The 16,189-nt window shown below is 46.0% G+C and overlaps 1 protein-coding gene across 6 annotated transcripts in view; it reads right to left on the reverse strand.

Annotated features, from left to right (window-relative positions):
* The window catches only part of COPG2 (COPI coat complex subunit gamma 2), a 201,219-nt gene that overhangs the window by 105,333 nt on the left and 79,697 nt on the right, over window positions 1-16,189 (reverse strand). For all 6 annotated transcript variants that reach the window (XM_055590924.1, XM_055590925.1, XM_055590926.1 and 3 more), the window contains 5 exons: window positions 15,561-15,664; window positions 14,943-15,068; window positions 14,133-14,195; window positions 13,340-13,479; window positions 10,979-11,150 (listed from right to left, as the gene is read on the reverse strand). In XM_055590924.1, the coding sequence (XP_055446899.1) occupies window positions 10,979-11,150; window positions 13,340-13,479; window positions 14,133-14,195; window positions 14,943-15,068; window positions 15,561-15,664 (605 nt within the window). The remainder of the gene's footprint in view (window positions 1-10,978; window positions 11,151-13,339; window positions 13,480-14,132; window positions 14,196-14,942; window positions 15,069-15,560; window positions 15,665-16,189) is intronic.

Consider the following 16,189-nt stretch of genomic DNA (forward strand, 5'->3'; position numbering starts at 1 on the left):
TTTAACTGAGCTTGTGGGCTGATCACAAGTCCAGTGTTGGGGGTGATGCCTACATTAGGAAGAGGGAGGGTAAGAACGCTGAGTCTACCCAGAAAGGACAAAAGGAGAGTTGCTGCAGGCAAGGTGGAAGGGAAGCACCTGGAGGGCAGGAAAGACAGATGGACAAGATTGTAAGGCCAGGGGTTCACAGATCTGAAATGAGGAGGGATGAACTATTGAAAGGGACAAATGGCAAGCACTGAGAAAGAGGAGAAGTGGACCAAAGATACTGTCAAAGTCTTGAGAGTCATGAAATGTGGGCAGCAGGAGGGGTGTGTGGAGTGTGGCATGAAGAGACGGGCGAGCCCAGTGCAGGGGAGCGTGTGGGGGAGAGGTGACTGCCCGCAGGGAGGAGGAGGAGGGCCGAATGGCAGGACCAGGGCTCTGTGCAGGTCCAGACTGAGTGTGGAGGTGTTGGGAGAGGGGCTGGCAGGAGTGGGGGCAGGAGCATGTGAAGAAGGTCAGAGGGCCGTGATGAAAGGAAGAGGAGGAGAGTCAGAGGCCAAAGGGCCTCGAGGGCTGTCAGGAGAGGGTGCGATGAGGGTCTGGATGGAAACGTGGAAGGTTAGGACAGGCAGCGACGATGTGGGGTCGTGGGGCCCGAGAGGTGAGCTCAGCCTGGCTCCTAAGCGTGGGCTGGCGGGCGGAGCGTGTGGATGCAGCAGTATGTCACAGTGTGAGTGAGGCAGAGACGGCTGAACCGGGCCGAGCAGCGGAGAGGGGACTGAGAAGGGTGCGCAGAGCAGAGGAGACGACTGAGTCCAGCTGGAGGGGTCACAGTGGCAGCTGAGAGACTGTCACGTGTTCAGGGAAGACTGCTCCTTTGCTATGTGTGCAGTAACTGCAAAGCAGCAGAGGCCTGGAAACGGGGCCCAGGAGGAAGGAGGTTTGGTGAGTCGTCTCCAGCTGGCGGGCAAGTGTGGTAGAGGAGAGAGGGTCTGACAGATCAGAGAGTGAGGAAGGTGAGGCGATGGCGCCAGCAGGAGAGGCTTGTTGAGAGGGTCAGGGAACACACTGTGCCCAGAAGGACGGCAGGGAGCTAGGATAGAGTGGGTGTGGAGAACCTGCCCCCCAAAGTGGGCCAAGGGCATGAGGAAGCCCCTGCAGGACGAAGCGCACAGCACACAGCGAGTGAGGAAGTGGGAGAGGTGGGAAGAGGCCAGCGCAGGATGGGCTGCTAGAGGCAGTGGTGCAGTGGAGATGGGCAAGGTGAGAAGAAACAGAGAGGGCCCAGAAGCAGCCACCTGTTCCAAAATGGCAGACCTGAAATGGAGGCTCCTTCTGGCTGTTTTTAGAGAGCATGGATCCAGTGGAGCACTGTGTGGACCAGGAAGTGGCAGTCAGGAGCAGGGGCATGCCTCAGGAGGAGGGGCAGACAGGGAAGACCTCACAGGACTGGCAGGCGGTAGCGGATAGGGTGGATGCTGTGGATGAAGGGGAGTATTTCTCAGAGAGCGGAAGAAAAGGCAGAGGATGGGGCAAGGAATGTCCAATCCCCACCCAGTCTGGAGAGCAAGAGCCCGGCATCCTAGGCGGTGACGAGCAGGGAGCAGACTGGGCAGGCAATCTACGGGACAAGGGACAGTACGCACAGGACAGGGAGGAAGCCTCGTGACTGCGGGGGCAGCTGCTGACCTCACAGCTCCTAGAGAGTGGTCTGTGTGGTACTAAGGCCCATGGTGGGAGCAGAGCAGAGAGGACCAGCTGAGATGCCATGGCCTGGTCTTGGTGAAGACCCAAGGCTCCCAGGAGCAGCTGGAGACAGGGGCCATGATGACTGGTGGCATGGAGGAAACGGGCAGCTCTGCACAGGGAGACAAGGGAGCTGCACAGAAACAGCGCAGGGAGCCTCAGGGGCTTGAGGAGGGACTCAGGGGGATGGGGTCCAGAGTGGGGAGCAGACAGAATTGGCAGAGGAGTGGCTGGGAATTAGAGTGGCATCAGCAGTGCTTCTGTTATTTACAAGGGACCTCTAAATGGCGGAGGAGGCCTAGAATGTGGCAGAGAGATTCCACACAAGGAACCAGGGGGGAAAACAGGGACCTTCAAACCATAGGTCTAGTCAGAGAAGAAAATGGGGGAGGCAGGGAGGCACAGGAAGAGACAGTGGAGGGCAGGATGGTGGAGACTGGGGTTGGGGGCTCAGATCAGGAGGCTGGATGTGGGGAACAGAGGGGCAGGCAGAATGGGACGGAGAACCAGAGTCTTAAGCACAGCTGAGAGGGAGAGAGGGCAAAGGGGAGATCCGAATCATGTCATCAGGGAGCAGGAGAGCAAGGCAACGGGCAGGGGTGCATTCCAGGGTCTGAGGAGGAGAGGGGGGAGCAATGGAGGAGGAGGAGGGAGGAGGTTGGGAGGCAGGGGCCTGGTGTAAATCCTGTGAGCAGTGGCTTGATTAAAAGGGAAGTGAGAAAAGAAGAGAGCGCCAGGCTAAGGAAGGGGAGCCTAAAGGGAAACCGTGGCCCGAGCCTCGGAAGGACTGAATGAGAGGCAGTGGGTGGTTCTGGAGAGAAGGGGGCAGGGCAGGGGATGGAAGGAGTGTGAGCTGGGAGAGCAGGTCCCAGGAGAGAGCACCCCCTATGGAGAAGGGATGACCCAGGGCAGTGATGACAGGTATCAGGGAGCACGGAGAGGAGACGATGGGCCTAGAGGAGAGGCTGACACTCTCCCTGGGGCAGGGAGGGGAAGGGGAGGAGTGGATCACGTGAGGAAACGTGACAGGAAGGAACGTCCACACAGGGTCTTGATGTGGCAGGACAGGAGGGTCACCTGGCAGAGACAGACCAGGTGATGGGAGGCACCCAGGGAGGATGGAGAGCAGAGGGCAGGGGAAGGGACACAGGCCGGACAGCAGCAGGGGGAAGGAGAAGAGGGAGTGGCAGAGAGGCATTCTGGCAGAAGGGCCACCCAGAAGGACTTAGAGTTACAGGGCCAGCCAGTGGAGGCTGAGGCTTGTGGAGGGAGGCGTGAAAAGAAAGGGGTGGCTAGCGGTGGGTGGGAGCAGTGGCTGCTGCTGCAGCCTGGAATGTCGTGGCTGGGGTAGAACTTTCGGCCAGGCTCTTCAGTACTATGGATCCGATCTGCTGGGGATGGGGTCGGGAGACAGAGTGGGAGGTGGGTATCAGGAGTGGGTAGGGAACGGGTTTGCGTTGGGGTTCAGGTCAGGTTTGACAGAGCTGGACACGGGGGGGGATGTTTGGGATCAAGGTTGGGGGGGGGCGCTTATGAGCCAACTTCAGATACTAGGAACATCATGTGCTTTAAACTGAGCTTCTGGACTGATGGCATGCCCAGTGTTGGGGTGATGACTACAGGTTGAGGACCGGGAGGACCAGTGAGTCCACAGAGAGGACAAAGGGGAGTCACTGCAGGAAGGGAGGAAGGGGAAGGTCTGTTCAGTGGAAACACAGAGAGACAGGGAGACTGCAGGGGAGGGCAAGACTCCCCCGGAGGATGGTGTCACAGGTCTGAAATGAAGAGGGGTAAGCTGGGGTAATGGACAGTGCAAGTGCCAAGAAGGACAGGTTTGCACCAAAGATATTGTCCCAATGCCTGAGAGTCGTAAAGGGTGAGGGGTGGGGAGAGGAGTGTTGGCAGGGGGTGTGGCTTAACAAGAGAAGTGCTCTAATGCAGACTGGGGTCTGGGGCACGTCAGGTGTCAGGGAGCTAACGTGGATGGGAATGAGGTGGTTCCAGGGGGACAGTGCTGGGCCAGTGTCAGGGGAGCAGTGCTGGGATCTTTGAGGAGCTGGCAAGGGGAGAGTGCAGCCCAGGGAGGCAGGCTGGCCCTCCACAGCAGTGATTCTTCTCCGGGGTGGGGGGGGTGGTTTTCACCCGCGGGGGGGCTGGGGCATGGCCCCCAAGGGAGGCCTATCAGAACATCGGAGGGTGAGCAGTCCTCTGCTCCAAACAAAAACAAACCCAAAAACATCCAAAAAGAAAACACAAAAACATTCCTCAGAGATGCTGCTGATAGGCCAGCCTTGGGGGTCATGCATCCTCGGGTGAGAATCACTGGGGGGGAGGGCAGGTGGAGAGCTGGGCAGAGAGGTGAAGGGTGAGCAGATGAGCCCCCGGGTGGGGCAGAGGGAGGCATCAGAGTCCAGACTGTCAGACAAGGAGGAAAAGGACCCAGGACCAGGCAGACAGCGAATAAATGAATGTAGCCGACAAGGCACCTGAATGAAGGGGGGTGGGGGGTAGGATGGGGGGTGGTTTACTGTCTATGAATTGGGAGTAGATTGCAAGCATGGTGTCCCTGAGCTTAAGGTTTAAAACTCTTTAGTAGGGCCAAGGGAGATGGAAGTAATGACTGAAAGGAAGGAGCGTTGTATGTATTTGTGCAGAGAACACTAGAGGGGATGTCCACACAATGGAAGGGGCAGAGGGGGTGGGAGAGGTAGTGCAGGAGAGCGTCTGGGGGAGAGATGACTGCTAGGAGGGAGGAGGGCAGGAGGGCAGACAGCAGGCCCAGCAGGTTGTGTGCACTTGTGCAGAGAACACCAGAGGGGACGCCCACACGATGGAAGGGGCGGCGGGGGTGGGAGAGGTCGGGGCGTCTGGGAGAGGTGACTGCCAGGAGCGGGGAGGAGGAGGAGGGCGGACAGCAGGCCCAGGGCTCTGTGCAGGTCTGGACAGAGTGTGGAGGTGTCAGGAAGGGGGCTGGCAGGTGTGGGGCAAGAGGGTGAGAAGAAGGTGAGAGCGCTGTGCTGAAAGGAAAAGTAGGAGAATCAAAGGCCGAGGCTCCCCGAGACCTGATCAGAAGACTGTGAGACAAGGGTGTGGATGGAAACGAAAGGTTACAGGGAGGGGCAACATGGCGTCATGGCGCCCAGGAGGTGAGCTCAGCCTGGTACGTGAGGGTGGGTTGGAAGGTACAGCGTGTGGATTCAGCAGTGTATCAGTGCTGAAGCAGAGAGGACTGAACTGGTTTGAGCAGATGGTGAGGATCAAGAAGGATGCACAGGACAGAGAAGAATGAGCTGGAAGAGTCAGACAGTAGCCTCTTTAAAGAATGTCACATGACTAAGGTTGGATAGTTTCTTTTGCATTTGTGCAGTAGAGAAGGAAGTCAGGAGAGATGATGAAATCAGGCCCCAGGGGTAGGAGGGATCAGGTGAGCATTCTGAAACAGGTGGTAGAGGAGAGGAGGTCTAATGGTTAAGAAGAGTGAGGAAGGTGAGGCGATGGCACCCATTATCTAGTGTGGGAGAGGGTAGTTGAGAGGGTCAGGGAACACAGTGCATGAAGTGTGACAGCAAAGTGGCAAAAGGATGGAGCCGGATGTCCATCCAAGAGCTCTGCCCCCATGAGTGGGCAAGGCAGTGAGCAAGCCTGCACAGGAGTCAGAGGACAGCACGGTTGAGGCCATGGTGGAACATGGGAGAAGTGGATGAGGCAGAGGAGGATGAGCTGGTAGAGGCAGTGGGCTGTAGAAAGTGTCTGAAACAAGGCTGTCAGTGCAGAGTGTGACTAGATGAAATGATAGAAGGTCTGAAAGAAGCCTGAGGGACCTGACAAGACAGGTACTTAGGGATGACTGGGAACAGCATACAGAGTCACTGCAGTATGTTGCAGACCAAGAGCTGGCTACAGGGGAGCATGAGGGAGGCTCAACGAGAGAGCAGATATCAAGGAAAAGCCCACTGCCCCTGTGGGCAGGTGGTTGGGGAAGCAGGATGGCGTGCTGAGGACAAAGCAGAGGGGCTGGAACACAAGAGCGGAGAAAAGGCAGAGGATGGTTGAGCAAGGCTCACTCGCACTCAGCATGCAGAGAGAGAGACTTCGGGTTCTGGAGAGGCTGTGAAGGTGGTGGGCCAGTGTTGAGATGGGTGAGGAGAGTCAATGGGAAAAGAAAGGGACAGGCAGCATGGAGGGCAGGGAGGACCTCATGGCTGTGTAAAGGGTCAGGGTAGTTAAAGGGGGCTCCACAGAAAAGGGGAAGACAGCTTCAAGAGCTCCCAATCTGGAATCCAGCAGATCTCACGGGCAGGAGGGGTACCATATGTGGTATGGAGGCCAGACAGTAGGTGCAGACTAGAGACTATAAGAAAGCAGAGGTGCCGTCTGTCACAACCAGGAGCAAGCACTGTTTTATGGGAAGAGAGACAATGCAGAATGCTTATGGAGGGAGAGGCTACAACATGGTCAAGTACAAAGCAAAAGTGGTACGGTGCAATCAACTGGATTTTTAAAGAACTGTATTTAGCACTGAGAAAATATGCCTCCTACACATACTTGATAAAGTGTTCTTATGTTTGTTGTTTTTCTAATGAAAGTGAGCAAAGGAAAAATGGAAAGAAGTGGTTAAAGTGGGAACTTAGTTGACAGTATACATATAAATCATTCTTGCAATTATTAAGGAACATTATTACAGTTTTGATGCAGAGTGCTACCTGTTCAATTTGATCACAATTAATGAAATAAGGAAAAATGGGAGAAAACATAAAAAGAAATCGTCACAAGGAACTGGTGGCTGCCTGAAAAAAATCTATCAGGTAATTATGTCAGAGTGGGTGGATTCAAGAGAATAAATGGTCATATAGAGAGAAAGTCAAAAAACAAAATCTGAAGGGAGAGCATGAGCAGCAGTCCTCGTGCCATCAGTACTCCGGACGTCAGAGATGGTAACGCATGCCAGAGGATGGGGGTGTTTGAACAATACAGAGTAGGTTCACATTTTCACATACTGAAGGCATTTAAAGGCCAGACTGAACCAAACCTGGGGGGTACCAACCAGCAGAGGCTTTTTCTAAGGCTACAAGAGAGGGAAGAAGAAACGAGTGGATGTCCCTTGGTCACACTGCACTCTGGAGAGGGGTTATCCTTCAAGAAAGGCAGCAATAAAGACGACAGCTGTCAGTGATGGTGGCGAACGTGAAATAGGACAGGAAGAAAGGTTCAAAGTCAGCACAGGGGAAACGTTAAAAACTTCAGTGTTTGGAGAAGGGGAAATTGGTTATGAGATGAATGAACAAGTGAATGAGTGTCTCAGGCTTGAACCTTGGCCAGTCTCTTTAACAGGTCAAACTTGGAGGAATATGGACTCTCTAGCTAGACTCATAAAATTCTGGTGATAAAGGGAATGGATATATTGTGGCTAAATAGTAATGTTCAACTTATCCTGCCTGCTTTTTTCAGTGTTTGAACAAAGATTGCAGATTATGAGCTTAGCTTGGAAGAATGCAAGGTTTCATTAAGGATCAGTAATATGAATCCCAGTGAGTGGTTGGAGGTGAGTCAGAGTAAAAAGAAACTGAGATAAATTTTACTTAACTGAAATTGTGGCTTTAATTCGGAATGTCAGGAGTTAATATGATCAATACTGAACAGCAAATAATGGAATGGAAACAGCAGCTTCAGAGAAGAGTTTGGAGTCCATCAGAATCCTGGGGTAGCTCCAGTTAATATAAAGGTTTAAGGAGGTGTGGGCAGAAAGTTGAGAACTACAGTATGAATATAGGTATGCATCATGTGAAAGAATTGTGAGCTGTTAAGTGGGAGGCAGCATCCCTGGTGAAAACCAGAAAAAGATTCAGACATGTACTGTTAAATGTGACCTTGGTATGGACATTTTCTGTTGAGGGCCATTTAAATTTGCTCAGATGGTTTGAGTTAAGAAATATGATTCTATAAGAACTGAGAGTTCAATAATAAAAGAAATATAGGGATTAGAATGATTCTGAGTAAGTAATCAAACAAAAGGGTATGGTCATTACAGAGGTCCCAAGGAGGGAAAAAATTCATAGAATGTTGCATATATGTGTTGTTACTGGTGTAAAAAACATGAAGAGGAAAGAAAGTTGCCGTGTGAGAAAGGACACTAGGAAAGTATGCTGCCTTGAAGGCTTTTCTGACAGTTTTTAAGTAAAGGGTAGTTGCTGGAGGACAGATCAGTAGGACTAATTGAGACTTAAGATGTTGATTACCCTTTTTATAATTTCCCAATATTTCAAGGAAGGAGTTATGGTAATACCTGATTTTGAGTTTAAATTTTTTTCAGATGGCACAGATTTTTTTGTACACTTTCACAGTAAGGAGAAATGGGAAGGTTTAAAGATAAAGAAAAGATAAGAACAACTGACAGAATAACTTTCTGAGGAAACTGGTGGGTCTCTATCTTTTGAACTGTGAACGGCTTGATTTTTAAAGAGTTAGGTAAAGGGAGAAAGTGGATAGTTTCAGAATACCTTCTATCTATTAAGTATTTACTATGTGTCTGGCACCATACTCATCACTTAATTTCATTTTATCCTTACAATAATTCTAAAAGGTATACAGAGACCAAAACATTTGCCTACAATTAAGCACTCAGTCTGTAGCAGAGTCAGAATTCAAATCCTAATTATTCTGTCTCCAAAACCTATTTTCCTTCCTATTCTGTGTAGTTTTCAGGTTGAAGGAAGGAAATCACAATCTATAGAATTTCTATTTTTTTTCCTGTAACTATGTGGAAAATATCTTTTCTGAGATGAGACAGGCAGAAGTGATAGATAGATCTTTATGTGATTGGCTGAGATTCAGAATATCTGCAACAGGAAAATGCTGAAAGGAAGGAATAGGGAAAAAAGACTTGTATTATCACCTGTGCCCTGGTATTTCTCTTCTATTCACTGCACAGCAAAGACTTTGGATTGGCCATAGGCTCAAAATTTCATAATTTCTAACACAGACTAAAGAATAGAAAGGAGTTTTTTTTTTGTTTTTTTTTTTTCCTAAGCAGGTAACTGATGGGTAAAATCATTGGTAAAATCAGTAAGTCAACCTACTTATTTTTTAAAACTTTCAAAGTTTTAAAAGTCCAAATGTTGAGACTAAATTTCATTTCTTTTATCCAAGATACAATCACAAGAGTTTATAACTGAGTTTGAACACCAATCAGCAAACCCTTTTGAATTTAGAAAATTCTCCAAATGCCAAATTTTTGTAAACAAAATACTAACAACCAAAAAAAAAAACCCCAATAACAACCATCAACCAAAAGAGTCCATAGCCAGCAGACCAAAAGCTGAAACCTCTGGGCTAATTTGTAAGATATATGTTTTAAAAAGAAATTAACTCCTTAGTAAGGAGGAATAAAACCTCCCTTATGCTTTCTGTGTTGGTAGAAATGTTTTCTGTTGTTGTTGTTTTCTCCTATACTGTATGTAACTTCTGTAATTTCAATATTGTTGTTTTATGTATTTTTGATATTGTAAAACTGTATTTATTGTATTCTGTTAGAACCACTCCCTGGGATGTGAGGCACCTGAGTTATCAGTTATCCAAGTGAACCTGGGGACATGGGAGGAGCTAGTATTCTCAATTGGGAAGAGCTTGGTTCTTCAATGAGTTTAGCATTTTGGTTCCCTCTAAAATTAAGTGACAAAGTAATGGCATTCCTTAAAAAACAGAAAGTTTGTGGGAAGTAAAAAATGGGGTTAGAATTTTGAAATATGGAGAGGTGGCTACTAGAAAAAGGACAGAGTACCCCAGGATGATGGCAAAAGCCACAGGGCTACATTAAGACTGGGCCCAGATATTGGTTTAGAATAAGGTTAAATGAAACTAGCTACATAAGACTACAGCCAGCTTCATTACTGGGCTGGTGGACATTAGACAAATCTAACCAGAAGGAAACAGACCAGGAAAGAAAGTGAAGTTAAAAGGGAATGGAATAAGAGAAACCTCATAAAAAGGGGTAAAGGAGATAATTAAAGGTTAAAGTTGGATGGCCTAATGTTCAAAGGAGAAATAGTGGAGGCCAGATAGAAAGTGCCTTCCTACCCAGGGGGTTATGGATCCAGGGTGGCTGCAACTGCAGGTCCACCCAGGGCCCGAGGGAACAACCTGGGGTTCAGACCCAGCAATGGTGCCAACTTGAATCTACCTCGTGCTAGAGTTGAGTAGCCTGGTCTATCATCCAACACAGGTTAAGATTGGGCAGGCGCTCCCGGAACCAATATCTAAAAAGGGAGTTGGGAGAGGGGCTAAAGGAAGACAGGTTAAGCCCCAAATGTAACTGAATGATGACCAGGGATAACTATTTACTAGTACTTTTACGATTTCTTGTAACTCTGTAATTTTCCCAATATTTGTTAGCTATATGTTTTTTCCTGTATTAGTAGTAAGAATTGTTCTTTCCTGTACTAGTAATAAAAACTGTTCAAAATCTAAGTGCAATGTGTGTGCTTATTTCGGTACAAACTGGGTAACAGTTGTGAATACTCTGCAGCAAATATGGGAAGAAAAGAACTCAGGTGGGAAAACGGAGAAAAGAAATCAAGTACAATACTTGACATTCACAGGAGGTAGGTCATAATATCTCAGAACCCAAATCTGTAACCACTGTTAACGCTAGCAGTTGGCTCTCCTTCCAACGCGCACTGCCCCCTCCCCCCAACCACGCTCCCAACCCAATCCCCAGGTGCACAACAGGTCAAGCGGATCACAGAGCCTTTCTCAACTGTGGATACACAAATGTTGGTTAAACCAGTCACTAGGCTGAGACATACTCTCAGACACTTGCCTTGTGTTATAGGACCCTTAAAAACAATATATTTTATGATGCCATGGGTCTACTAACTAAAAAGTCCTGAGGCTGCCCTAAAGAAACACCAGGGAGGCCCTGATCCTTCACAGGGGACGTCAGGTATGTGCACCCTCACTAGTGGTGATGCTGTTTCAACAGGAAGTCTCAGTTCTGTTTTGGGCTACCACTGTATACATTCAGTTTCTCTTTTAAGATTAAATGTCCATCATATTTTACTCAGAAACTTGGTTATAAAATTAGTATTTCTGTAGCAGTAACTAACTTTATAAATTTACCATTCATTATCACTACATTTATTAATCCCAGAAAAGAAACAAATTCTTGGACCCCAAGTATCTGCCCAGACACTTCAGAGTTCAAGTGGTAATGCACTCTTAATCACATTTCCTATATTCTGCATATTAGTACCTGCTATTGAGTCATCTTCGGGTAAACGAACCAGAGTATAGCATACTCCCGGTTGATTGTAAGGCAGGCTGGGGGCTGGGACACAACACAGCACTTCATAGGCCTCCGACGGCTCCACCTGCACTGTCACTTTCTCCAGGAGTTGGTCGTTGAGAGTATTGGTACAGTCAAACTGAAAAGTCATCAAATGGGAAAGTTATGAAAAAAAAAAAAACGGTTTTCAAGTAAATTGCTTCTTCCTCCCCATAACCCCCGAGTCACTTCTGGAATCCATTAAACCTTCTCTCTCTAAACACCATGCATGTCTCCCCCTAAGATTTTTCTTGAGACAACAAGGATAAGCTTATTCTTGAGGTCTTTCTTGTTTATATTATTCACCAGTGTTTTCCTCTTTCCTGAGGTTGAGTTCTACCAAACAAGATGGTAGAAGTCTGACAGCTGGTTGAGAATCAAATTGAAATCCAAGTTTTTGGAACAACACACTTAATTTACCCTGATATTAAGTGATGATCATTTTTTCACAGGTTATACTTTATGCTGGCCAACTTTTTCAGACATTTCACTTTTATGTCCTTTTAAGTTTAAATCATCAAAAGTTTCCCATCAAAGGCATCTCTCTAGCTATGGAGTTAGGAAAGAAAACCAGAAAAATGCTGGCAAGTTGGTTCTCTGTAAAAGGAACCAGAATCAAAGACTAAAGGAATTCAGTCAGTTCAGTTCAGTCACTCTTTGCAACCCATGAACCGCAGCACGCCAGAACTCCCTGTCCTTCACCAACTCCTGGAGTTTACCCAAACTCATGTCCATTGAGTCGGTGATGCCATTCAACCATCTCATCCTCTGTCGTCCCCTTCTCCTCCTGCCTTCAATCTTTCCCAGCATCAGGGTCTTTTCCAATGAGTCAGTTCTTCATATCAGGTGGCCAAAGTATTGGAGTTTCAGCTTTAACATCAGTCCTTCCAATGAATATTCAGGACTGATCTCCTTCAGGATGGACTGGCTGGATCTCCTTGCAGTCCAGGGGACTCTCAAGGGTCTTCTCCAACACCACAGTTCAAAAGCATAAATTCTTTAGCATTCAGCTTTCTTTATAGTCCAATTCTCACATCTATACATGACCACTGAAAAAACCATAGCCTTGACTAGATGGACCTTTGTTGGCAAAGTAATGTCTCTGCTTTTTAATATGCTGTCTAGGTTGATCATAACTTTCCTTCCAAGGAGCAAACATCTTTTAATTTCATGGCTGCAGTTATTTACTTAAATTAAATTTAATTTCACCATCTGCAGTGATTTTGGAGCCAAAAATATAAAGTCAGCTACTGTTTCCCCATCTATTTGCCATGAAGTGATGGGACCAGATGCCATGATCTTAGTTTTCTGAATGTTGAGCTTCAAGCCAACTTTTTCACTCTCCTCTTTCACTTTCATCAAGAGGCTCTTTAGTTCTTTTTCACTTTGTGCCATAAGGTTGATGTCATCTGCATATCTGAGATTATTGATATTTCTCCTGGCAATCTTGATTCCAGCTTGTGCTTCATCCAGCCCAGTGTTTCTCATGATGTACTCTGCATATAAGTTAAATAAGCAGGGTGACAATATACAGCCTTTACGTACTCCTTTTCCTATTTGGAACCAGTCTGTTGTTCCATGTCCAGTTCTAACTGTTGCTTCCTGACCTGCATACAGGTTTCTCAAGAGGCAGGTCAGGTGGTCTGGTATTCCCATCTCTTGAAGAATTTTCCACAGTTTATTGTGATCCACAGAGTCAAAGGCTTTGGCACAGACAATAAAGCAGATGTTTTTCTGGAACTCTCTTGCTTTTTATGATCCAGCGGATGTTGGCAATTTGATCTCTGGTTCCTCTGCCTTTTCTAAAACCAGCTTGAACATCTGGAAATTCATGGTTCACATATTGCTGAAGCCTGGCTTGGAGAATTTTGAGTATTACTTTACTAGCATGTGAGATGGGTGCAATTGTGCGGTAGTTTGAGCATTCTTTGGCATTCATTGCCTTTCTTAGGGACTGGAATGAAAACTGACCTTTTCCAGTCCTGTGGCCACTGCTGAGTTTTCCAAATTTGCTGGTATATTGAGTGCAGCACTTTCACAGCATCATCTTTCAGGATTTGAAATAGCTCAACTGGAATTCCATCACCTTCATTAGCTTTGTTCGTAGTGATGCTTCCTAAGGCCCACTTGACTTCACATTCCAGGATGACTGGCTCTAGGTGAGTGATCGCACCATCGTGATTAACTGGGTCATTAAGATCTTTTTTGTACAGTTCTTCTGTGTATTCTAAACTAAAGGAGAATTAATACTAAATCCCTTACCAGAGCCAGTTATGACACTTCTCTCACCTGGAACACAATGTGATTGGTAAACATGTGCTTGACACAACGAACAAAATATTCTGTCTCTGCTTCTGTAAGTTGAACAGGCTCAGAAGACTTGAACAAGGGTCCTAGATTCATAAACTCAGGAATGGCAGCCAGTTGCTCTATCAAGAAAAAAGGAAAGAAAAGAAGGAAGCAAAATAAGACAAGGGAAGATATTACTCTGGGTAGCTAAAATGTTTTAAGAACACTCAATTAATAATGTGTCCCCAAGCTTTAGTGAAGTAATCTTTTAAGAGTTTATACTGTTAATTGGGCTTCCCTGGTGGCTCAGCTGCTAAAGAATCTGCCTGCAATTTGGAAGACGTGGGTTCAATCCCTGGGTTGGGACGATCCCCTGAAGAAGGCAAAGGCCATCCACTCCAGTATCCTGGCCTGGAAAATAACATGGACTGTATAGTCCAGGGGGTCGCAAAGAGTCAGACACAACTGAGCGACTCTCACTTCACTTCACAGTTAATTACTAAAAGCAAAAAATAAAAAAGAAACTCAATTCCTAATTTCATCTGATTTGAGTCCCGTTAACCAAGATACAGGGTAAGAACAACATTCTCAGTAAGCTGACAACTGGAAATTGCCAAGTCCCACAGATTCCAGTAGTCCTAACAACAGGAAGCGATGACAATAAATTATATTCAGTCATATAAAGATTTCCCATACTGAGAACTAGTAAAATTGAATAAAAAGTGGGGGCCTTCATTATAGTTACAATGCCTAGGGAGCTGGGCTACTTCCTCTACACATCAAATCATCATACCTTGGAAAATGTCTTGCCTGGAAGGAGCCAGCTTCTCAGGCTTAGTGGACACCAGTGTGATTTCTACAGAGACAGAGATGAGCAGTTAAGTGAGCTTTCCCTCCCACCATCAAGTCAAACATGCATACAGGAGATGACGACAAAAACTTGCAGCAGGTACACAAGGAGCTACTGCTAAATCATACCAGGAGGTTCTTTGTCACCCTTTTTGGAGAGACACGCAAGGTGTATTTAGTGAACGTACTTCATGAAATAAAGCAAGTTCTAAAAATACAGAATTTGCTTTTATGGACCAGAATATTTTTAAAAATTACTCTTAAAAGAAGGAATGGTTTATAAAAACAAATCTCGTTATTCAGATAGGAAAAACTACTTATGTAGTATCAACAACAACAAACTGAAAATGTTGAGGGCGTAAGATCTTTCATTTTTGGTTCGAACCACTATACGCTTTGTCCATTTATTTTTTAAGCCTCCAAAAGAAAAATTAACTAAGAAGTTAATCAAGATCACAAAACAACACAGGAGGCGACAATACCAGTACAGCTGTGAAACAATGACACCTGACTTCAGAAGCTCCGACACGCAGCATCAAAAGAAGCTTTCATTCTAGGTCACACTGCATATTCTTGCTTTCATGGGAAAACATGGAAAAAAGTTTAAAACCCTAACTTTAAAAATATCATTCATCTTAGTTCTATAAGATTTAGAAGGAGTGACCATTAAAAGAAATATTAGAAAAAATATGCCAACAGTGTATTTTATTGGTGTGAAACTATAAACAGTTTAAAAACAAAGTGTTCTCATTACCTGCTTTCTGTTCAAAGACAGGAGCCGTAGCAAGAGGAATAGATTTCATATCAAAGGGCTTTTCTGAAGGCTCCAGCGTGTACTGGTGTAAGGCTTTTTCCATCCCTGCTACAGAGACTGTTAGACCTATGAAACAGAACACTCTCAGCACTAGAACTTCTTGCCAATCCTAGGACCCAGACAGGCCCAGATTTGTAATATTTATTTAAGCTTTCTAAAGAAAACTATAACCACAGGTTTATAAGCTAAATTATTAAAGAATATAGGCACTTATAATTCCATCTGAGGAAGCAGAGGAGCTGAGCATACATATTTGCAACAAAATGGAAGTATCTTCCAGAAAACAAAGCAACAGAGCCATGTGGAAACAAAGATAGCATAAGAAAAGGGAAAAAGGTAAACCCATCCAAGAGGGAGCTCAGAGAGAACCAGGAACAAGCAATATTCTTTGGACTTTTACATACTTTTAGGTTTCTCTAGAAATGGAAGTGCATTCTGAGACAGAAACCAAGCATTCTGCCTAGTGAAGCCAGCTCATATGCAAATCATGAGATATGCTTCCAAGACACCACTTGTAGAACAAAAGTATATTTGTCTCCATTCTTGGCTCTCACTAACCATTGAAGATATATGTAGCATTCAGAGCCATCTGCCTCTGCTGCAGCACATTCAGATAGAAGGTAGCTCTATCCCGTACCTCATCATCAGTATCCATCATACACCTGTCCAGGGGATACAGAATAGGCATGTCATGGCACTCTAAAAGATATCCAGAGCTTTACCACTATGCCTGACAGACACAATCCAGGCCATCTGATACCACCGTAATACAAGAGCTCAACCACAGCCAACAGTGGCTTCTAAAATCTCCATACATCCTGGGTATTGTTCTGAATTGGTAAAGAAATGGTGTCATTATGAATCAGAAGCACTACATAAGTAGGCATTAAAATGATGAAGAACACAGTAGCATAAGATAGCAGTTTGGAGTCTGTTCTTTGATCTGCAACCACATGACTTTGGTAAAGATTTAGACTTCTACAAACTAAAAACTGGCAATATTAGACTTTCCAAGGATACTAAAAAGGATTCCGAACCCAGGCACTGATATTACTCAAATGGCAATTTGTTTTATTTAAACCAGCCAGCTTTTGGCTTATAATTTTTCTGCTTCAATTACAAGATGTAATCACGGAGTGTTTGCTAAAGCAAGTCTTTTCCTCATCAAATAGGGAGTTAAGGAGACC

Source organism: Bubalus kerabau, chromosome 8 (assembly GCF_029407905.1).
Source record: "Bubalus kerabau isolate K-KA32 ecotype Philippines breed swamp buffalo chromosome 8, PCC_UOA_SB_1v2, whole genome shotgun sequence".
Taxonomy (NCBI): domain Eukaryota; kingdom Metazoa; phylum Chordata; class Mammalia; order Artiodactyla; family Bovidae; genus Bubalus; species Bubalus kerabau.